This window comes from Hemiscyllium ocellatum, chromosome 22 (assembly GCF_020745735.1).
Source record: "Hemiscyllium ocellatum isolate sHemOce1 chromosome 22, sHemOce1.pat.X.cur, whole genome shotgun sequence".
Lineage (NCBI taxonomy): Eukaryota > Metazoa > Chordata > Chondrichthyes > Orectolobiformes > Hemiscylliidae > Hemiscyllium > Hemiscyllium ocellatum.
The window spans coordinates 57,798,600-57,823,876 of record NC_083422.1 but is presented as its reverse complement, the minus strand read 5'-3'; the positions used below and the strand labels follow the sequence as shown (position 1 = coordinate 57,823,876).

Below are 25,277 nucleotides of genomic sequence, written 5' to 3'. Positions count from 1 at the left end.
CCTGAATGGGCAGCAGACGTTAAAACTCCAAGCCACTGAGGAAAGGCATTTAATCAATTTTCCGAATAATCAGTTATCCGAACAAAATAGTGCCTGTCCACCTGGTTCGGATAATCGAGTTTTCACTGCATTTCCTTGGGTCCCACCGCACCCTCCCACCTCCACCTTACTAGTTTAAATCCTCCCAAGCAGCTCTAGCAAAGCTGTGTCAGTATATTTATCCCCTTCCAATTCAGGTGCAATTCATCCCTCTTGTACAGGTCATTTCTACATCAGAGGAGATTCCAATGATCCGAAAAAGGGGATCCTTCTCCCATACACCAGCTCCTTGGCCACTCGTTCATCTACTCTATCCTTCTATTCCTACCCTCTCTAGCTCGTGGCACCAAGAGTAACCCAGATATTACTACCCTCGAGAACCTCTTTAAAAATTTCTGCCTTTTTATATTCTCCCTTCAGAATCTCATCCTTTTTCCTTCCTTAGTCTTTGGTTTCAATGTGTACAACAACCTCCTGTTGGTCCCTCTCCCCTTTGAGAACATTCAGCACCCTCTGAGACATCCTGGCACCAGTTAGGGAACACCCCATTCGGATTTTTCACTGCTGGCTGCAAAAACGTCTATCTGTGCCTTTGACTAAACAGTCCCCTATCACAATTGATCACTTGAAATGTGATATACTTCTCATTATATTACAGCCTGTCTCAATCCTAGAAACTTAGCTGTTTGTGCTACATTCCCCCGAGAGACTACATTTTCCAAAACAGCATACCTGTCTGAAATGGGAATAGCCACAGTAGACTCCTCCACTACCTGCCTATCTCTCTTACCTTTCCTGGAATTAACCCATCTATCTGACTGTATCTGCAGCTTTTCCCGTTTCCTATAACTGCCATGCATCACACCTCTTAGCTCTTGTAAAGTCCTCATTGTCTCTAATCGTCACTTCAATCCATCCATTCAATCTGATAGGATTCGCAATCAGTAACATGTAAAGTCTCCCTAAACTCCCACATCTGACATGAAGAGCATATCACTCGACTAATGGTCATCTGTGCTCCTTCACAATCTACAGACCCAGAAAATAGCACTGTCTTTTTGCTCTTAAAAAACTGCTCCTGGCTAACTTAGTACTTATGGTTTATATTTTTAAAATTTAATCAAGAAACAGATTTTAATAAACGTATAATCAAAAACAATCCCACTCTACTCACTACTGTAAACTTACAACAAGATTACACATTAAAAACTATGCACTTATTTGTTCCTGTGCTGTGTGCTCTCCTACATAGGTTCCTCCAAGATCAGCTGTGAATTTCACTGTTTGTTAAGTTTTCTTAAAATACACCCCGATGTCCAGCGATACATGAATACAAACAGTAAAGGCAGTAACTGCGCAGATTCACTGCTATGTCAGTTAGCAGTGTATGTTTCTTTCTGTCTCTCCTTCACTGACCATATGCTGCCTTTTGTCTGTCCTTCTCCCTTTCAAAAGTGCCGTTGTTTTGACTTTTTTTCTCCAAAGTTCCAAAACAATGCAACAGTATATAAAACAATAATTGTTGCTCCTGGAATTTGAGGAAATCACCTCTAACACCTAAAATACCTAAAAAAAAAGCAGCAGCTCTTACAGCTACAATTTTCTCCCGTCCTCCATCTTGGGCATTTTTCATACTGGAGAAAGTTTCATAGTGGAGTTACCTAGAGACTGCTGTTGGGACCCTTGCTCTTCCTTCTATACATTATTGGCCTATGCCATGGTATCCAAAGCACAACTTAAAAACGTGTGGAACATACAAAACTTGGAAGTATTGTGAACTACACAGAAGATAGTATGGAATTTCAAAAGGACATAGGCAAGTTTGTGGAATATTTTTCAGGCAAAAAGTCAATGCAGAGAACTGCAAATTTCTTTGAAGAACATGGAAGGACGATTGAAAACAAAAAAGTGCAACTCTAAAAGGAGTAGAGGGGGTTGGGTGCATAAGCTATTCAAAGTGCCAGGACATAGTGAGAAGGCAGTTAATAAAACATACCATATTAAAGAGTCATACAGATTGGACACAGACTCTTCTGCCCAACTCATCCATGCTAACTAATTTTCCCAAACTAAATTGGCCCTATTTGCTTACCTTTGGCCCATATCCCTCCAAAGGTGGCCTCACCTACACCCTGTACAACTGTAACATGACATTCCAATTCCTATACTTAATGGTCTGAGCAATGAAGGCATGTGTACCAAACACCTTGTTTACTATTCTATGTGATGCAACTTTCAACTAACCAAGTACCTGAACCCTTAGATCTCTCTGTTCTATAACACTGCCCAGGACCTTACCATAACTTGTTTAAGTCATGCCCTTATTCATCTTACCAAAATACAACACCTCGCATTTCTCTAAATTAAACTCCATCTGCCATTCCTCTTCTCTGCACTCTCTCCAATATGCAGACAAGATGAGAACTACAACAAAGACCAGAGATATACAGCACAAAAAAAGCACTTTGGCTCATCATGACGATTTCAGTCAAAAACAACCCCCTAACCATTTTAATCTCATTTTCCAGCACTTGGCTCATGGCCTTGTATACCGTGGCATCATAAGTGCGCATCTAAATAATTCTTAAACATTGAGAGTTTGTGCCTCTGCCACCTTTATAAACTGTACCTTACAAAGGGGCAGCACTCCAAAAGCTTTGAAATTTCAAATAAACCTGTTGGACTATAACTCGTTGTCGTGTGAGTTCTGATTTTTACCACCCTTATAGGCAGTAAGTTCTAGATTCCCACCATCCTCTGGATGAAACTACTATACATCTCCTCTAAACCTTCTATCCCTTGCCTTAAATTAATGTCGCTATCACTGATCCCTGCATCAAGGGGAAAAGTCTCTTCCTGTCTAATATATGTGTCCCTCAATTTTGCACACTGAATCATGACCTCTTTCAATTTCCTGTGCTCTTAGGAAAACAACACCTGTCTGTCCAACTTCTCTTCATAACAGACTCTCCAGCCCAGGCAACATCCTGGTAAATCTCCTCTGCAATCCTTCGAGTGCTAACACACCCATCCTAGTAAGTAGATTCCAGAACCAGACACAATACTCTAGCTGTGGCCAAACCAACATTTTACACCAAATCCTAAGCTTCATTAACAGGGGTACAGAGTCAAAAACAAGATGTGATGGTGAACTTGTATAACATATTCATTTAGCCTCAGATGAGCATTCCATTTAGTTCTGGGCACTGCAATTTAGAAAAAATGTGAAGGTATTGGAAAGTTTACAGAAATGATTTACAAGGATCGTTCCAGAAATGAGGACTCTAATCTAAGATAGATTGGAAAAATGACTGTTTCTCTTGGTGAAAAGAAAGCCGAGAGGAAATTTTCTTAAGGTATTCAAAATCATGAGGAGTCTAGACAGGGGAGATTGGGGAGAATCTTCTGCCACTCATAGACAAGAACAAGAGGGTGCAGATTTATTGTAATCTGTCAAAAAAAAAAGCAAAGACTACGTGAAGGAAAATACAGTCACACAATATGTATTTAAGTTCTCAAAAGAACTGCTTGTAATTGTGGTACAGAAAAGGTTCAAACAAGGCATTCGAAAGAGAATTAGTGCATTATCTGAAAAAGTAGGTAGGTAGGCAGGGTCACAAAAAGATGGAGGAATGGCATTCAGTAAATCCATCAAAGAGCCAGCACAAACACAATGGGTTGAATGGCCTCCTTGTGTTGAATAATTTTGTGATCTGTGGGAATGTTGTTCATTGTAATTGAAAGTAATTTAAGTTACTGAGCTAAATAGTAATAAGATGTTACTTTTTCTTGAGCTACAAGACATCTTGATAACAATATTAGATTCTAAGAAATAATTTTTATCTCAAGATATTCTGAATTGTGGTAATTTTATATTGCAAATTTGAGTACAAACAGAGGTCTATTTCCATATCATCAAGTGACCTTCATCATTTTCATGCTTTCAATTAAGAAGTTGACCAAGTATTAAACTATATCGAAGTGGTGATAGTTGCTATTCTTTACCTGTGTGCTCTGGTCTTTCCTCAGTGCTTGAACAGCAAAGAGCTGTCTCTTGCTCTAACCTACAGCTCTAACAGAGTCAGAGTACAGCCGCTTCTTAATTTAGACAACTTCCACATATTTCCGATGTATTCTGATTTTGCATCAGATTTCCAGCATTTTCAATGTCTTCCCCACCAGCCCTCCCACTAGCACTTTAGTGCAACCTGCATTTTGTTATGATCTTACCTCTGCCGCATGAGAGGGATATTGATACAGTTGGCAGCAGCTACAGCGGCAAAGGGCACAAAACGTGCAATCAGTGAGGGCAAATGCTTCAGGAAAGAAGGAAGAAAGGAACATTATTAATCTTTAATGGATCACAATCCATAGTAAATCAATTCTGGAAATTTCAATTACAAGAAATTTATGATCATTCAGTACTGTCCTTCTCCTCACTCTGCTCCACCAACCAAGTCAGAATCATAGAGTCATACAGTAGATAAGGAGGGAGTTTGGCACATCGTGCCTCTGCTCACTCTTACCCAATTATTCCCACTTGTCTGCTCTTTTCCCATTGCATTCCACATCTTTTCCTTTCATTTCTATATCCAATTCACTTTCGCAGTTGGCACTGAACTTCCAACAGGCAGGATATATTCCTGATCATCAAAACCTGCTGCACAAAACACTCATCACCCCCCAGCGTTGACTTCAATTATCTTTATTTTGTCCGAGTAGTGTCTCCAATGCTAGTAGAAATAACTTATATTCTCCATAAATGTTGAATATCTCCATTAAATATACCCTTAAATACCCCCTGCTCTTAAAATAAAAATCCAGACTCTAAAGCCTGAACCTCCTTATCCCTCGGACTACTCTAGTAAATTCCTTTCCACTTTCTCCAGAGCCTTGACAGTTCTAAAATTATAATTTATAGGTGAAGAATTTAAATCAGCAATTGAAGAGCATGAAATGCTTATGCCCATCACTGGTGTTTGCAGTCAAAGCAACTGAAAGAAGACTTTGCAATCTTCACACCATTCGAGCAAGAGGTCTTTTTCAAAACCTCACAAAGGTCTTGAAAACGTAACTACCAATGTTATAAAACCTCAATAATGGCCAAATGGTTGAGAATGAGGATCAAAACTGTAATTCATCAATGGACTGGTCAAGTGGGACAAGTTGTAAAACAGCAATCAACCCAGAGAAGTATGTGATGATATATTTAGGGAGGTCAAATAGGGTAGAGAATACACAATTAAGGAAGTGAGAAGCATTGGATTAAAGATCCACAGATCCCTGAAGGTAGCAGATCAAGTTGACAAGTTGTTTAAGGCAGCACACAGAATACTTTCCTTTATTTGGTGAGGTACAAGAGCAGGGAGTTTACACCAGAACAATCCAAGTCATTAGTTAGGCCACAACTCGATTTTAGATTGCAGGCGGCAAGGTTGCACAGTGGTTAGCACTGCTGCCTCTCAACGCCAGAGACCAGGTTCAATTCCCGCCTCAGGCGACTGACTGTGTGGAGTTTGCACGTTCTCCCCATGTCTGCGTGGGTTTCCTCCGGGTGCTCCGGTTTCCTCCCACAGTCCAAAGATGTGCAGGTCAGGTGAATTGGCCATGCTAAATTGCCCGCAGTGTTAGGTAAGGGGTAAATGTAGGGGTATGGGTGGGTTGCGCTTCAGCAGGTCGGTGTGGACTTGTTGGGCCGAAGGGCCTGTTTCCACACTAAGTAATCTAATCTAATCTAATCTTGAGTATTGGTCACCTCAATACATAAAGGGTGGAACTGCACTAGAGAAAAATAAAAAAACGAGTGCAGAGAAGATTTATGAGAGCTTGGGAAATGCGATCAAGAGGAAGCTGAAGAGAGATTTGATTGAGATGTACAAAATTGTAAAGAGTCTAGACAGAGTAGATGGATAGGGCTTCTTTACCATTGCAGAGGGATCACAGATTTTCACCCAGAGTGTGGTAACGGTCTGGAACTCACTTCCAGAGAAAACGCAGTAGAGGTAGAAACCCTCAACTCATTTAAATGGTTGATGTATATATACCTCAAGTACAATAGCCTTCAGGATCACAGATCAAATAGGAATTTTAGGAATAATAACTAATGGTCTGATGTAATGACTAGTCTTTGTGCATTACTGTGGTGCTACTGAATGGATTCCAAATGAATTACCTCAGTCATGTGCATTACTGTGGTGCTACTGAATGGATTCCAAATGAATTACCTCAGTCATGTGCTTTGTCATTTTCTGGTATTTTTATTTACAGCTTTTGCTTCTCTGTCTGTACCCTGTCATTTTGTTTGGCAAATGCAGACTGTTAGTAAGCTGCTCCCAAATTACTGCATTGATTGTTCTGCATAAATGCTTTCTCTATGCTTCAGTCTGACTGCCTCCTATTTCCTAACCTCTTTGCAAATATTTAATCTCAATGCAAAATATTCCAAGACATAACTGACAACAGGAACTCTGTTATAATTCCATGTTCTACGATGACACATGCTGTACATAAAGTTCAACTAGTCACATCATCATATAAAAGTAATTAAACTTCCTTAGTAGTTCCAAAAATTGGAGTAATGAATTTTTCCAATTAATTTCTAATAAAATCACATCCCTCCAGAAATCAAATGTAAATATTCACACTCCTAGGATTTTGTTGGTTAATTATAGAGAAAAGGGATCTCTCTCTCTCTGTTTTCACCTTAAGGATTAATTTTAGTTTGATACAAGGAAACAGTAAATATCAGACTTGTACAGGAATTGATACCAAGTAGATCTTTCAAAATATTGACGCTATACTGACCTTAGAGCAATTAAACTTAAAGATGAAATAATGTCACCGATTCTTCTCTTAACCAGCCATTAATGTTTCTGACCTATTTGCCGATGTGTACAAGACTGTACTAACACTGGATCTGCCTCCTTTTTGAGGTTTGTTACTCAATTGGATACATGGAATAATTGCAATAACTTTTTTAAACTATCAATATACACACAAGTTTGAAATAAATCACCATTAGCACTACTGAATCTATCAGCAAGTCTTTACAAAGCGCAAGTCTGCTTACCTGCACTAAACAAACCAACCAATAATTAGTCTAAGAGATTAGGTAACTGCAATGCTTAAACTTTTAGCTTTATTTCTTTTTTTTAAACTTAATACTCAGAAGGACTGAAATGTTTAACTTTGCTCCTTATTTCTTTCTACATGCTCTTAAGTTTTTGTATTTAAATATTGATATCTAAGATGGCATAGTGTCTAGCAAAATTGAAGACTATTCACTGATCTTTTTTACTTGAATTCACGTGACAATAAAGTCTAAATCTAATCTAATCTCACAGGGTCACACAAATTACTATTTGTGCTATTTTAACAATCATTGCTATATCACTGTTAATCATAATAGCATTTCTTTTCAAATGGAGGGTAATGCTGGTAATTACTGCATGTTCTGCATTCACCATGAATTGCAGCAGCCTTTGTGATATATTGTTCCATGGTTGTGCTAAGTTGCAAGTTCTGCACTTCTGACTCAGTGATTGTGAAGGAACAGAGTCGGTAAGTTATGTAAATTGTTAAGTGATGCATGAAAAAATGACATAGAACAAAATAATTATTAAAATAAAACCATAATTTTAATGTTATTTGCAAAATTAGCAGTTTTAAATCAATATATTAACGATATTACCTTAGTGAGTAACTTTAGCCCAAGGGCTGTGATAACAGCACCTGTTGTTGCACTGACATATGCAGTACCCAGTTGGCTGCAAAAGTCCACAGAAATGTAAACATTAAGAATGAAAATAGAACAATCTTAACTTTTCAGAGTTAGATAATATCAGATCAAGTTTTTTTTAAAAGTTGGTTTTAGTGTTTGGAATCAAGAGGTACATTTGACCAATATACCACAGTGTCAAACTTGAACTTTAATTCAGTTCCCAGAATACAGAGTAGATTCCCTTTCAGTTGAGTAAACAGTGCAGCCACAGCTCAAAATCCACGCTCAGTACTAACGAACAATTTTAGCATGATATGCATGAAGTAGACACTTACACATAATCATAGAATCCCTGCAGCATGGAAGCAGGCTGTTCAGTCCATTGAGTCCATGCCAACCCTCCAAATGGCACCCCACCTAGACCCACCCCCTACCCTATCCCTGTAACCCTGCATTCCCATGGATAATCCAACTAGCCTGCACATCCCTAGACACTATGGGCAATTTAGCATGACTAATCCACCTAATATTTGGACTGTGGTCGGAAACTGAAGAACCTACAGGAAACCCACAGAGTCATGGAGAGAACTTGCAAACTCCACATAGATAACCGCCCTAGGCTGGAATCAAACCCTGGTCCCTGGCACTGTGAGACAGCAGTGCTAACCACTGAGCCACTGTGCTATGCTCTGAGTCTGTGTCCTTTTGAAGATTTGTAGTAAAGTGTAGTATTAGTATAGATGGGTTTAACTCCTCATGTAATCTGCTCACTTCAATTTGGCAGTGCACAAGCCTTTATGGATTTAGTCTCCTGCTCAATCATTTTTTGAAAAAGTAAACTGATGATTTTCTACAAGTTATTTTCTCCAAATTGCACCTGTTCTGCCATATCTTACAATTCAGGCAGAAAAAAAAGTGAGTTAAATTAGAGACCTTTAGAATCACACTACTATGCATTCCAATTTTTTCATGCAACAGCGCATATTACAGTTTACTCAGGGTCCAAGTTGCTATGGTAAAATTCTTGATGGTGTTGTGTTTAATGGTAGAGGCTCTAGTGTTCTTTCGATCACATGGTTGACCAGTAGTCCTTCCCATTCTGCCACCTGCCATTGGTATGTATTGGAAGGCTTTGGGGTTGACACTAAAACTATATAGTTGTGTTATGAATGCACCTTCCTTAACCACAAAGTCTCGGACTGGGACTCAAACACAGAGCCTTTGGATCAGAGGCAGTGACACTGCTATTTCATGCGATAGAACTAATATATGGCTTTTCTCACAAACAATTCCGAAATATTGACAGGACTGTAACAATTAGACATGGCTGAAATTGTTCAGATTAGTGAAAATAATTAAGGCTGAAAATAGAAAGAATGCAGTGTGTAAAATTGCTGACATGAACTAGAGCATTTTACTTTCAAAAACATCAGAAGCACATCCATTAGCAAATAAAATTTAATTTCCTTTACTTGTACACTTTTGTTTAGCCATTTATTTCAAACGCATAAATAATTCAAGGTTTGCATAAAGATAAATAGCTAAATATTTCATTACAGTGGTTAATAAGAATTGATAATCAGTATCCCAGGAGATAGTTATGAAGAATCACGACTGCCCATGGAAATGATCCAGAGTTACCTACCCCACTGTCAACGGTGCATCCCCACTTCTGTTGGTATAGTTAACAATTGCATTGAAAGACTGATTGGCCCACTGCCAAAAGACTACAGCTGGAGTGGTCCTGTCAAATAAAGAACAAAGTGAAAACACAAGCAATATCCCATGTTGAGAGGAGTAGGTTTAAATATACAGACACATATGAAAGGATAGGTAAAAACAATGACTGCAGATGCTGGAAACCAGGTTCTGGATTAGTGATGCTGGAAAAGCACAGCAGTTCAGGCAGTATCCAAGGAGCAGTAAAATCGATGTTTCGGGCAAAAGCCCTTCATCAGGAATACAGGCCAGGATGATCGGCCATTACGTCATGATTCATGTGTAATTCTTTCTACAACACTGTTATAGCTCAAGCAAAAAGTGAATCATAGTGAACAATACATAAGTTACATAAGCAATTTATAATTCACTGATTGAACATACATTAGCAACAAAACAGCCCAATATTTAGTCAGGAATAACATTTCATGGAGTGAGCACTTAGTCTGTAGTCTACGAACTATAATGCCCAGTGACATCATCAAAAATCAACCACCTGATGAAGGAGCAGCACATTAAAAATGCTCTGGGTTTTGGTTATTCAACAAAATTAAACTCAAAGAATGAATGAAATGAATTCAAAGCACTTTTAGAATTAAATTTCTGCTCAAAGAAATAAGCACAGCCAAGACAATATTCACTCCTTCTCTGAGGTAATTAAGCATAATTTTTTAAATATATAAAAACTGTGCTGAGAGGCTGAAGCACCATCTAGACTGACACTGCACTGAAATACTGAAGGTATTCAGCGTTATTAGAGGCGATATCTTCAGGATCAGATATTATGTTTAAGAAGCCAACTTATTACGACTTGGATGTAACAGATTTCATGGTATTAATTGAAGAAAAATGGGAGTATTCTCTCAGAACCCAATATCCAAAACTACAAAAATTATTAACAAGTTGGTTGTCTTCCTACTGTTAGTGGCATTCGTTCCATTCAAATTGGTGGCCCAGTTTACATATAGTACGGGTGTAAGCCACTTTGGGGTATCATGAGGTGCCCTTTGAAACACTATCAAAAATGCAAGAACTTTTAGATCCACTTACATCGACTTCATTGTAACTGCCAATAGAACGTGATGCGGAGGAGCCGGTGTTGGACTGAGATGGACAAAGTTGAAAATCACACAACAACAGGTTATAGTCCAACAGGTTTATTTGGAAGCACTGGCTTTCAGAGCCCTGCTCCTTCATCAGGTAGTTAATTTTTGATGATGTCATTGGGCCATATAGTTAATAAACTACAGACTAACTGCTCACTCCATGACCATTATTCCTGACTAAATACTGGGCTCTTTTGTTGCTAATATATGTACATAATCAGTGAATTATAAACTGCTTATGAAAAGACACTGGCATCCAGTTTTTAAATTTATTTTAAAAACCAACTAATTTTTATTTTATACTTAGAATTTATCAAATATCAGCTTGCCTATAAAATGTCAGCATGCAACCAGTGATGGTCATATTCATTGGAACCTGTGCAGACATCCGTCCAATCAGAATCATTTTTTCGCCTGTATCTGGATGAAAAGCTGAATCATAGATGTACTTCGCTTTCCAAAGCTCATCTTCAGTCAGATCTGGTTGGACTTTGCCATGCCTGAAAAGTCAAAAACACTGAAATTGTGTGCAAAGCAATACAAAACTAAGCCATCACAGAATTAATACACACTGGGGACCCATGGTGGTCTTTAGTTTGGAGTTCAGCATGTGGAAGAAAAAAAACAAATTGCTGGAGACACTTAACAGGTCTGGCAGCATCTGTGGAGAGAGGAGCACAGTTAACACTGACTCTAGTGACCCTTCTTCAGGGCTCTATATTGATTGCTGTCGCTGATTTTCCATGTGAAGTGCGCAGTTACACTTAGGTGAGTGTATATTAACAAGCTAGTTCCAGAGATGTACAGCAGCAAAAACCAACCAGGGAAAGAACTGAGTGAAGAGGCAACTCTTCAGGAGTCAAATTATCACAACTCACTGAAAAGGAAGATGGCAAATTCCAGCTGCAATTTCATGGATAATTGAAGACTTCTTTCCAGCTTGTTAATCTAAGACTTTTTGCATATTTTGGCCATTTTTCTAGCTGCGGAAAATTTTGACGTTTTGATTTGATAGGCTTTTTCATAGAGCTTTAAGTGTTAGAGCAACCATCATTTATATTCCCAAAAGAGAAAATGCTAGAAAATCTCAAGTCTGGCAGCATCTGTAAGGAGAATATGCAGAAAGATCATAGAAAGATGTAAGAGCAAAAGGGAGGTGGTGATAGGAGATTTTAATTTCCCCAATATTGACTGGAATTCATGTAGTGTTAGAGGAATGGATGGAGCAGAATTTGTAAGGAGCATCCAGGAAGGTTTTATAGAGCAGCAATATATAGTACAACTCAGGAAGGGGCCATACTGGACCTGGTGTTGGGAATTGAGCCCAGCCAAGTGGTTGGAGTTTCAGTAGGGGATTATTTTGGGAATAGTGATCACAATTCCATTGAATACTCATGGACAAAGACGAGAGTGCCTTATGCCTTCTTAACCACTCTACTGGCCTGCGTTACCACCTTCAGGAAACAATGGACCTGAACAGGCAGATCGCTCTGTACATCAATGTTCCCCAGGACCTTTACATTTACTGTTTAGTTCGCTATTGAATCGCATCTTTCAAAAGGCATCACCTCACATTTGTCACATCGGGTCCAGGGTGTTCTAGCTAGATGGACAGAGAACTGGTTGGGCAACAGGAGACAGAGTAGTGGTGGAAGGGAGCTTCTCAAAATGAAGACCTATGACCAGTGGTGTCCAACAGGGTCTGTGCTGGGACCACTGTTGTTTGTGATAGCCCCCAAGGAAGAGTGCTAAATTTGGGGGGGGGGGGGGGGGGAAGAGAGAGCGAATAGAGAGAGAGCGCGAGCGAATAGCAAGAGAGAGAGAGAGAGAGAGAGCGCGCGAGCGAGCGAATAGCAAGAGAGAGAGAGAGAGCGAGCGAATAGCAAGAGAGAGAGAGAGTGAGCGAGCGAATAGCGCGCGAGCAACCGGAGAGAGAGAGACCAACTATACCAAAATTCAGTAGGAACTGGGGAATGTAGATTAAGGGCAGTTGTTTGAAGGGAAATCCACATTCGATATGTGGGAGGCTTTTAAAGAAAGGTTGATCAGAGTTTAGGAGGGATACATTCTTGTGAAAATGAGAGATAGAAATGGCAAGATTAGAGAACCATGGATGACAGGTGAAATTGTGAGATGAGTGAAGAGGAATTAAGGATGTGTACATAAGGTCGAGGTGACTAAAGACAGACGAAGTTTTGGAAGAATATCGGGAATGTAGAACCAAGAATTAAGAGAGCTAAAGGGGGTCATGAGATATCCTTAGCAAACAGGGTTAAGGAAACCCCAAAGCCTTTTATTCATATATAAGGAGCAAGAGGGTAGCTAAAGAAAGGGTTGGCCCATTCAAAGACAGAGGAGGAAAGATGTGTGTGGAGTCAGAGAAAAATGGGTGAGACTGTTAATGAGTACTTTGCATCGGTATTCACCAAGGAGAGGGACATGGCGGATGCTGAGATTAGGGATAGATCTTTAATTACTCTAGTTCAAGTCAGCATAAGGATGGAGAAAGAGTTGTCCATTCTAAAAGGCATTAAGGTGGACAAGTCCTCAGGTCCAGGTGGAATCTATCCCAGGTTACTGAGGGAAGCAAGAGAGGAAATAGCTGGGGCTTTAATAGATATCTTTGCAGCATCCTTGAACACTGGAAATGTCCCAGAGGACCGGGGAATTGCTAATGTTGTCCCATTGTTTAAGGAGGTTAGTAGGGATAATCCAGAAAATTACATTGGTGAGCCTGATGTCAGTGGTAGGGAAGCTACTGGAGATGATACTTAGAAATAGGATATATACCCATTTGGAAAAAAATGGGCTTATCAGTGATAGGCAGCATGGTTTTGTGCAGGGAAGGTCATGTCTTACAAACCTAATAGAATTCTTTGACGAGGTGACAAAGTTGATTGATGAAGGAAGGGATGTAGATATGATAGACATGGACTTTAGTAAGGCGCTTGATAAGGTTCCCATTGGTAGACTGATAGAGAAGGTGAAGTCACATAGGGTCCAGGGTGTTCTAGCTAGATAGATTGTGTCCTGTTGCCCAACCAGTTCTCTGAGTGGTAGTGGAAGGGAGCTTCTCAAAATGGAGACCTATGACCAGTGTTGTCCCTTAGAGATCTGTGCTGAGACCACTGTTGTTTATGATATACATAAGTGATTTGGAAGAAGGCATAGGTTGCTTCAATAGCAAGTTTGCAGATGACACCAACATTGGTGGAGTAGCAGATAGTGAAGGGGACTGTCAGAGAATACAGCAGAATGTAGATAGATTGGAGAGTTGGACAGAGAAATGGCAGATGGAGTTCAATCCGGACAAACGCGAGGTGATGCATTTTGGAAGATGCAATTCAAGAGCAAACTATACTGTAAATGGAAAGGTTCTGGGTAAAATTGATGTACAGAGAGATCTGGGTGTTCGGGTCCATTTTTCCCTGGCAGTGGCAATGCAGGTCAGTAGAGTGGTCAAGACAACATACAGCATGTTTCCCTTCATTGGACAGGGTAGTGAGTACAAGAGTTGGCAGGGCATGATAGAGTTGTGTAACTTTAGTTCGACTACATTTGGAATACTGCGTACAGTTCTGTTTGCCACATTACTAAAAGGATGTGGATGCTTTGGAGAGGGCGCAGAGGAGGTTCATCAGGATGTTGCCTGGTATGAAGGGTGTTAGCTTTGAACAGAGGTTGAGTAGATTAGGATTACTTTCATCGGAAAGAAGGAGGGTGAGGGGACCTGATTGAGGCCTACAAAATCACGGGAGGTGTAGACAGTGGGGATAGCAAGAAACTTTTGCCCCCAGAGTGGAGGATTCAATTACTAGGGGTCACGAGTTCAAAGTGAGATGGGAAAAGTTTAGGAGAGGTATACATGGAAAGTTCTTCATGCAGAGGGTGGTGGATGCCTGGAATGCATTGCCAGTGGAGGTGGTAAGAATGGGAACATTAGCGATATTTAAGGTGTATCTGGACAGATACATGAATGGGCAGGGAGCAAAGGGATACAGATCCTTAGAAAATAGGCGGCAGGTTTAGGAGGAAGATCTGGATCAGCGCAGGCCGAAGGGCACGTTCCTTGTGCTGTAAGGTTCTTTGTTCATTGATCTTTCTTTATTAATCCAGTCTGCCTGCACATGGGTTATATCCCTCTATTCCCTGCTTTTTCATGTATCTGCCTCAATGCCTCTTTAACTTTGGATTTTGTATCTCTTTCATCCACCTCCCCTTGGCAGAATGTTCCAGGCACACACTGCCTTCACTGTAAACAAAAACCTGCCTCGCATGCCTCTCTTAAAAACTTTGCCCCCCTCATTTTAAACCTGTGCCCCTAGCATTTGACATTTCTGCCCTAGGAAAAAGACTCCGACTATCCACCATAACCAAGTCTATGCCACCGTGGGCAGCACGGTGGCACAGTGGCTAGCACTGCTGCCTCACAGCGCCAGAGATCTGGGTTCAATTTCCGCCTCAGGTGTGGAGTTTGCACATTTTCCCGTGACTGTGTGGGTTTCCTCCGGGTGCTCCGGTTTCCTCCCACAATCCAAAAATGTGCAGGTTAGGTGTATTGGCCATGCTAAATTGTCCATCGTGTTAGGTGAAGGGGAAAATGTAGGGGAATGGGTCTGGGTGGGTTGCGCTTGGACGGGTCGGTGTGGACTTGTTGGGCCGAAGGGCCTGTTTTCGCACTGGAAGTAATCTTATCTAATCTAAATCTAATCACTCTTAATTTTATATACTTTTATCAGGTCGCCCCTCAGCTTCCGACACTCTACTGAACACAAATAAAATTTGTCTGAGCTCTGCAATCCTGCCACAAGTAATCATAAATGGTGGTGGATAATGAAATAATTTATCAAGTTTTGAGAAGATTTGTAGCTCAAGTTGAGGTTCTGGATGTAGGTTTGCTCAGAGCTGAAAGGTTCATTTTCAGACGCTTTGTCACTATACTAGGTAACATCTTCAGTGGACCTCTGAGCAAAGCACTGCTGATAATTCCTGCTTTCTATGTTCAGGTTTCTTTGGGTTGGTGATGTCATTTTCTATGGTGATGTCATTTCCTGTTCTTCTTAGGAGATGGTAGATGGGGTCTAACTCGATGTGTTTGTTGATAGAGTTCGGTTGGAATGCCAAGCTTCCAGGAATTCTCGTGTGTCTCTGTTTGGCTTGTCCTAGGATGGATGTGTTGTCCCAGTCGAAGTGACGTCTTTCCTCATCTGTATGTAAGGATACTAATGAGAGAGGGTCATGTCGTATTGTGGCTAGTTGACGTTCATATATCGTGGTGGCTGGTTTTCTGCCTGTTTGTCCAGTGTAGTGTTCATTACAGTTCTTGCATGGTATTTTGTAAATGGCATTAGTTTTGCTTGTTGTCTGTATAGAGACTTGCATTTGAAGTGCAAAGAGACTTGAGAGTTCGAGTCCAGGATTCTCTCAAGGTAAATTTGCAGGTTGAGTCAGCAGTTAGGAAGGCAAATGCAATGATAGTACTTATTTTGAAAGAACTTGAATACAAAAGCAAGGATGTACTTCTGAGGCTGTATAAGGCTCTCATCAGACCACATTTGAAGTATTGTGCACAGTTTTGGGCCCCATATCTCAGAAAGAATGTACCGGTTCCGGATTGTGTTCAAAGGAAGTTCCCAAGAATGGTCCCAGAAATGAAAATCTTAACATTGAGGACTTTGGGTTTATACTGGATGAAGTTTAGGAGGAATGGGAGCGGGGGGTGGGGGTGGGGTCAAATTGAAACATACAGAATACAAAATGGCCTGGACAAAGTAGATGTTGGGAAGATGTTTCCATTTACAAGACAGACTAGGGCATGAGGGCATAACCTTAGAATAAAGGGAAGACCTTTTAGACAGAGATAAGGAAAAACTTCTTCAGCCAGAGAGGGGTGAGTCATAGAGTCAGAGATGTACAGTATGGAAACAGACTCTTTGGTCCAACCTGTCCTTGCCAACCAGATATCCCAACCCAATCTAGTCCCATCTACTAGCCTCTCCCTATAGCTCAACTCCTCCAACACTGGCAACATCCTTGTAAATCTTTCCTGAAACCTTTCAGGTTTCAAATAGGAAGGAGACCAGAATTGCACATAATATTCCAACAGTGGCCTAACCAATGTCCTGTACAGCTGCAACATGACCTCCCAACTCCTGTACTCAATACTCTGACCAATAAAGGAAAGCATACCAAACGCCTTCTTCACTATCCTATCTAACTGCAACTCCACTTTCAAGGAGCTATGAACCTGCACTCCAAGGTGTCTTTGTTCGGCAACACTCCCTATGACGTTCCATTAAGTGCAAACATTCTGCTAAGATTTGCTCACCCAAAATGCAGCACTCACATTTATCGGAATTAAACTTCATCTGCCACTTCTCAGCCCATTGGCCCATCCGATCAAGATCCTGTTGTAATCGGAGGTAACCTTCTTCACTGTCCACTACTCCTCCAATTTTGGTGTCATCTGCAAACTTACTAACTATACCTCTTATGCTCACATCAAATTATATAAATGACGAAAAGTACAGGACCCAGCACCGATCCTTGTGGCACTGCAGTGGTCACAGGCCTCCAGTCTGAAAAACAACCCTCAACCACCACCCTCTGTCTTCTACCTTTGAGCCAGTTCTGTATCCAAATGGCTAGTTCACCCTGTAATCTGAGAGATCTAACCTTGCTAACCAGTCTCCCATGGGGAACCTTGTCGAACGCCTTACTGAAGTCCATATAGATCACATCTACCACTCTGCCCTCATCAATCCTCTTTGTTACTTCTTCAAAAAAACTCAATCAAATTTGAGAGACATGATTTCCCACGCACAAAGCCATGTTGACTATCCCTAATCAGTCCTTGCCTTTCCAAATACATGTCCCTCAGGATTCCCTCCAACTTGCCCACTACCGACATCAGGCTCACTGGTCTATAGTTCCCTGGCTTGTCCTGATCACCTTTCTTAAACAGTGGCACCATGTTAGCCAACCTCCAGTCTTCTGGTACCTCTCCTGTGACTACCAATGACACAAATATCTCAGCAAGAGGCCCAGCAATCACTTCTCTAGCTTCCTACAGAGTTCTATGGTACACCTGATCAGGTCTTGGGGATTTATCCACCTTTATGCGTTTCAAGACATCCAGCACTTCCTCTGTAATATGGACATGTTTCAAGATGTTACCATCTGTTTCCCTACAGTCTATATCTTCCATTTCCTTTTCCACAGTAAATACCGATGCAAAATACTCATTTAATATCTCCCCATTTTCTGCAGCTCCACACAAAGGCCGCCTTGCTGATCTTTTGAGGGGCCCTATTCTCTCCCTAGTTACCTTTTTGTCCTTAATATACTTGTAAAATCCCTCTGGATTCTCCTTAATTCTATTTGCCAAAGCTATCTCATGTCCCCTTTTTGCCCTCCTGATTTCCCTATTAATTATACTCCTACTGCCTTTCTACTCTTCTAAGGATTCTCTTCCTGACATACGCTGAATTCATTGCCAGAGCAGGCTATGGAGGTCAGGTCATTGAGTACATTTAAGACCGAGATAGACAGGTTCTTGGGTATCAAGGGGATCAAGGGTTATGGAGAGAAAGTGGGAGAATGGAGTTAAGAAACTTATTAGCCATGATTGAATAATGGAGCAGGCTCAATGGCCTGAATAGCCTAATTTCTGCTCCAATGTCTTATGATCTTATTAGAGGGCATGAGCTATAAGGAGAGGCTAGAAAAACTCAGAACACTTGACAGAAGTCTATATAATTATGAGGTGCATAGATAGGGTTGACAATCAGAGTCTTTATTCATGAGTTGAAATGTCTAATACTAGAAGGCACACATTTAAGGTGAGTGGGGGAAAGTTCAAAGGAGAGATGAGGGGCAAGGTTTTGTTTTTACATACAGAGTGATAGGAGTCGGGAACGCAGTGCTGGGGTGGTGGTGGAGGCAGGCACGATAGGGATATTTAAAGCGACTTTTAAACAAGCACATGAATATGAAAGGAATGGAGGGACATGGACCAAGGGCAGGCAGAAATGATTAGTTTAATTTGGTGTCATGGTCAGCACATTTTTCCTTCGCTGTACTGTTCCAAGTGCTATGGTTACCAACTCACTGTGAATTCCATTTGAAGTAATTTTCTGGACCAACCTACCATTGGGATTATGTCAAATGCTTTAGTAACATCCATGTTACTTCCTTAAAAAACTCAATCAAATTTGAAAGACTGGACCATCCCTGCTCATAGCCATGTTGACTGTTCCTAATAAGTTCATTCTTTTTCAAATATTAGTAAATCCTGTCCCCAAGAATCTATTCCAATAATTTCTCTACCACTGAAGTTCACTGGCCTATAATTTCCTGGATTATTCCTGTTTCCCTCCTTAAACAAAGGAATAACATTGACTATTCTCCAGTTTACAGGCACCTCACCTGTGACGAAAGAGAATACAAGGATCTCTGCAAAGATTCCAGCAATCACCTCCCTCAGTATTCAGAGACAGATCTCATCAGGCCCTGGGGACTTACCTACCTTCATGTTTTTCAACACACCCAATACCACCACCTCCTTAATATCAATATACTGCTCCCTAACTTCACCATCATCCATGTCCTTCTCCTTAGTGAATACTGATGTGAAGTACCCTTTTGCAGCTTGTTACGGAATACAAGTTCCAAGCACTCATTGGTACTGATACACCTCCAGATCCTTTTTTCCACCCACTGACTCTTTCTTCCTCATCCCACATTTCATCATATATTCACCACACCCTCTGACCTTCCTCTCTCAGACACAGAACAATGTGCTCAGCAAAGGACTGTCTTATCATTTCACACTCCCCTCAATGGATTTTAGGCCCGACACAATGGTGAACTCTTCTTTCATCTTCTCTGCGGCTGCGCCAACTTCTTTGAGAAGGAGTCCTCTCACTACTCCATGGACCTTTTCAGACGGTCTCCACTGTTCGCACTCTCTGGCCTTTTACCTATCTTTGAACATTTAATCTAGGACAGTCGGCATCAGCCACCTAATTTTTCACGACCACTGCCACCATCCAATCTAACCTCTCTTCCTCTGAAGTTGTTTAACTCTGTTCTCTCAGGTCTAACCCTGACTTTGTTGTCAAACTCTGTTCCAAAGAAGAATCAGACTGGACTTCAAACACTTCTTCTCTCTCTACTCCAGCACTTTCTGTTTTTATTTAAGCGTACTGACTTCATTATATTGATGAAAAACACTCATTCATTGATTATATTTAATACCTCAATAAAGCCTTATTGAAACAAACATTTCATGTAAGTTAAATATATTAAATATTAGAACCATATAAAGAGTCCAAATAATACCTGTATTTGTTAATCTACCTGCAAAATAAAGGCAACCCACTATGATAATGGATCCTTGTGAAATCCATTTTGCAGCACTAATTCAGTAACAGAAATTCACAGGCTAATGTCAACAGAGAGTGAAATAGCAAAGGAACCATTTCCAACATTTTCCAGACTTTCTTTCCAAAGATGAAAGGGCCTGGAGATTTAAATGTTTGAGAACTTCATTTGAAATCTTGAACATTTCCAACAATTTGACGATACAAATTAGTTATACACTACACACAAACTTGTCTTTTCACAGACCTAAAGAGCACATGAATTCTCTAAAGAATTACTTATTTTTCCCAAAGGATGCCTTACTTGCACCAAAAGTGTGCCAGAACCAGATCCAAATGGATCTACCTTATCTATCTGAAATAGCACCCTAATTCTCCAAACAAATTGACCCCACTTTAGGAAAGGACATAATTAAACTAGAAACGAGTACGGAAATTATTTACTAAAATATGACGAGGACTGGATGGCTTGAGTTTTAATGAGAGGCTGAATAGTATGGGACATTCTTCCTCCTGGAGTGGAGGAGACTGAGGGGTGACCTATAGAGGTCTGTAAAATCATGAGAGTCATAGATAAGATAGATAGCCAAAAGCTTTCCCCCATGATACGGTTGTCTAAAACTAGAGGGGATAGATTCAAGGTGAGAGGGGAATGAGGCAATTTTTTTCACACAGAATGTGGCGAGTGTCTGAAACAGAATGCCAAAAGTAGCAGTGGAGAAAAGTATAATTTTGTCCTTCAAGAAACGTTTGGGCAGGTGCATGGATGGGATAGGTTGGAGGCATATAGACCAAACACAGGCAAATGGAAACTGGTTTGTTGTGAAAACTGGATGGCATGGACAAGTTGGGCCAAAGGACCTGTTTCCATACTGGAAACCTCTGACTTGATTTGCTCTTACTTGGTCTGATTTAAACACTTTGGATTCAGAAACCTATCACACCAAAATCACACAGGAGTGGAGACAACTGATGATTTAAATGCCAACTACTTCAATAAACCACAAATGTGAATCATGCACTAGGGCTTGGGATTTCCTCGGATCACCCAAGAGATAGGCTCTCCAATATGGAACAAACCTGGATTTATGAGTTTTATTTTTTTCCCCGAACTGATAGGATTAAAATCCAATAACAAGAATCCGACATCAAATTAACTTCAGTAGTGTTGAGCCAATTGCTAGTAGGCAAATGATTGATACTGCAAAAGCCACCCCATATGGCAGAATACTCTTAATCTGAACATGGATGTGCCCAAGTGGAAAATATGGCTCAGTGACAACCTGAAGCTGTGATTCACACACAGATCGAAGAGGAGTAGAGTGTGTTTTGTTCTGCAATTTAACAGTATTACAACAGTTTTAGGACAACTTGATATTGGCAGTAAAACACACAAATAAAAAGGGCTGCAACATTTTTTGTTGAAAAGACAGTAACAGCAAAAGTTCATTTTATAAATATGTCCATCCAGATTGCTAAAATAATCTACATAGAGCCTAAAAAACAAAACAGAAGGATAAAAGATCCTTGAGTAGAACAGAAAAATAATTAGGATTCCATTGCATTCAGAGTCATAGAGATGTACAGCATGGAAACAGACCCTTCAGTCCAACCTGTCCATGCCGATCAGATATCCCAACCCAATCTAGTCCCACCTGCCAGCACCCGGCCCATATCCCTCCAAACCCTTCCTATTCATATACCCATCCAAATGCCTCTTAAATGTTGCAATTGTACCAGCCTCTACCACTTCCTCTGAGAGCTCATTCCACACGCGTACCACCCTCTGCGTGAAAAGGTTGCCTCTTAGGTCTTTTTTATATCTTTCCCCTCTCACCCTAAGCCTATGCCCTCTAGTTCTGGACTCCCCGACCCCAAGGAAAAGACTTTGTCTATTTATCCTATCCATGCCCCTCATAATTTTGTAAACCTCTATGGTCACTCCTCAGCCTCTGACGCCACGGGGAAAACAGGCCCAGCCTGTTCAGCCTCTCCCTATAGCTCAATTCCTCCAACCCTGCCAACATCCTTGTCAATCTTTCCTGAACCATTTCAAGTTTCACAACATCTTTCCGATAAGGAGGAGACCAGAATTGCACGCAATATTCCAACAGTGGCCTAACCAATGTCCTGTACAGCCGCAACATGACCTCCCAACTCCTGTACACAATACGCTGACCAATAAAGGAAAGCATACCAAACGCCTTCTTCACTATCCTATTTACCTGCGACTCCACTTTCAAAGAGCTATGAACCTGCTCTCCAAGGTCTCTTTGTTCAGCAACATTCCCTAGGACCTCATCAATTTTTTTTGTTACTTAAAAAAAAGACTTTTTTTAACTCATAAAGGAAGGTATTAACATGACACCATGCAATATTATGTGCCACAATCTTACTTGTAGTTCTCCACAGTGGTCCTCGCTGCCTCTAATGCTTCACTGGAAAGTAGAACATTGCGAGGGTCAGTCACCATAAAGAAATGCTTGGCTCGCCCCATGAAGGTCGTTTGGTCCCATCGTGGTTCCTTTAAATTAATATCAGACCTCAACTTTTCAGACATTTTTTTTACTGAGGAAAGAAAATTGAAAAAAAGTCAATGGAAAACTGTCGCAAGCAAAGATAATTCCAATGAAGTGCAAAATATTTTGAACAAGGTCTTCAAAATTTGAGGATTTATCATTATTAAACACAAGTAAAATTTACTTTGTTTTCCAGCAAAGGTCGTAAAACGTGATATCTCAATTCTTAAAATTTCACTGAACAAAAACCAAAACAACTGTGGATACTGTAGATCAGAAACAAAAACAGACATTGCTGGAAAAGCTCAACACACCTGACAGCATCTGTGGAGAGAGAAACAGAGTTAACAATTCAGGTCAAGTGAACCTTCCTTAGAACTCAGGGTTAACTCTGAAGCGTTAACTCTGCTTTCTCTCCACACGTGGTGCCAGACCTGCTGAACTTTTCCACCATTCCCTGTATGTTTAAAATTTCACTATTAGTTAGTCAAATTCCACAACCTTCAATTTCTGATGTAAATACCATGTTTTAGCATCAACACATATGTACATAATAAATAAAGTGCACTAAGTACTTGCACACACAGATCAAGACGTTAATACTCACATGTCCAGCATACTGGGTCATAGAAATGTACAGCATGGAAACAGACCCTTTACTCCACTTCATTCAGGCCGACCAGATATCCTACATTAATCCAGTCCCATTTGACAGCATTGGACCTACATCCCTCTAAACCCCTCCTATTCATATACCCATTCAGATGCCTTTTAAATGTTGTAATTGTACCAGCCTCCACCATTTCCTCTGGCAGTTCATTCTGTACACGCACCACTCTACATGAAAAAGTTGCCCCTTAGATCCCTTTTAAATCTTGACCCTCTCACATTAAACCAATGCCCTGTGGTTTTAGTCTCCCCCACTTCAGGGAAACAACCTTGGCTATTCACCCTATCCATGCTCATGATTTTATAAACCTCTACAAGGTCACCCCTCAGCTTCCGACGCTCCAGGGAAGACAGCCCCCGTCTATTCAGTCTCTCCCTATAGCTCAAATCCTCCAACCCTAGCAACATCCTTGTCTTTTCTGAATCCTTTCAAGTTTCACAACATCTTTCCTGAAGCAGGGAGAACAGAATTACACACAGTATTCCAACAGTAGCCTAACCAACGTCCTGTACAGCCACAACATGACCTCCCAATTCCTACACTCAATGCACTGACCAATGAGGGTAAGCACACCAAACACCTCCTTCACTACCTTGGACTCTACTTTCAAGGAGCTACGAACCTACACTCCAAGGTCTCTTTGTTCATCAACACTCCCCAGGATATTACCATTAAGAAAATAAGTCCGACCCTGAATGGCCTTTCTAAAATGCAGCACCTCAAATTTATCTAAATTAAACTCCATCTGCCAGTCCTCAGTCCATTGGTCCATCTGATCAAGGTCCCATCGTACTCTGAGGTAACCTTCTTCGCTGTCCACTACCTGTCCAATTTTGATGTAATCTGCAAACCTACTAACAATACCTACGTTCACATCCAAATTATTTATGTAAAATGACAAAATTCAGTGGACCCAGCACGAAGCCTTGTAGCACACCGCTGGTCACAGGCCTCCAGTTTGAAAAGCAACCCTCTAACACCACCCTCTATCTTCTATCTTCAAGCCAGTTCTGTATCCAAATGGCTATTTCTCCTTGTGATCTAACCTTGCTAAACAGTCTACCATGAGGAACCTTGTCAAATGCCTTCCATATAGGTCACATCTACCACTCTGCCCTCATCAATCCTCTTCATCACTTCTTCAAAAAATTCATTCAAGTTAGTATTAGCAGTACAGAAATCTGTCTAGACTTTTGTGCGCAAGGAGTTGGAATTGAACCCATAACCTTTTGACTTAGAAATGCAACAAACTGAGTGGGACTGGGAACTGCTAGTTATGAAGAGTCAGATAAAGGCTAAGTGCTTTATCTGAAAATTGCTAAAGATCAGCATGGGAAAATGTGAAATTTTTCATTTTGGATATAAATAAAGACCAATGGAAATACTTCCTTAATGTGGAGAGTCTAGGGATTTGTGTGTCTACGTGCTCAAACTCTAAGCTACTGAGCAATTAAACCATGGATAGAACGTTGACCTTTACCGCACAGAAGTAAAAAAGTGATGTTTCAGTTATCCAGAGCAATGACCTACTTGGAGTGGTTTGTGCAGATTCAACAAAAGAAATTTCAATTGTATGGTATGCCCTTTTCCCCAGCCAATTGTTGAGTAACTGAATAAAGAAACCAAACAGAAACTGTATTTACTCTATTGAATATGTCATAAGTTTATGGTCTCATATTTCTGAAAACAATAAACTGGGGTTCAAACTATTTATTTAGAGCCAAATTTCTTAAGAGTAGAAAAAGAGGAACATAAATAATATAGGTTTACAGTAAAAGTGAAATGAAAGTATTTTCTCTCAAATACAGAAAATTTTCATAATCCAACACTGACCCACTTCAAAAATCAAATTGAGGTACAATCTCTGAGCGCCTGCAAAACCAAGATATTGTACTGACACCCTTTGACGTTTAACCAGGAAATTAAAAGCATGATTGTACAAAATCAAATAAGACAATCAAATAAACATGCTGCCAAGTATGCCTGCAGCATTCTTCAAACATATTGAAGATCAAATAAAAGATGTCAATAACAGGAATACTCTTTTCATACTAATTGACTACTTGCCAAATAAATTTAACAGTGCAGCCAGCTAATTTAAGCATACCTACTCTTTGGAGG

General features: G+C 40.5%; 1 protein-coding gene across 3 annotated transcripts in view; it reads right to left on the bottom strand.

The window, feature by feature from the left end:
* sfxn3 (sideroflexin 3) overlaps positions 1-25,277 on the bottom strand; it is a 58,516-nt gene that overhangs the window by 29,822 nt on the left and 3,417 nt on the right. For all 3 annotated transcript variants that reach the window (XM_060842268.1, XM_060842266.1, XM_060842265.1), the window contains exons 2-6: positions 22,364-22,535; positions 10,914-11,084; positions 9,405-9,503; positions 7,730-7,805; positions 4,270-4,355 (exon numbers count right to left, since the gene is read on the bottom strand). In XM_060842268.1, the coding sequence (XP_060698251.1) occupies positions 4,270-4,355; positions 7,730-7,805; positions 9,405-9,503; positions 10,914-11,084; positions 22,364-22,527 (596 nt within the window). In that variant the 5' untranslated portion in view covers positions 22,528-22,535. The remainder of the gene's footprint in view (positions 1-4,269; positions 4,356-7,729; positions 7,806-9,404; positions 9,504-10,913; positions 11,085-22,363; positions 22,536-25,277) is intronic.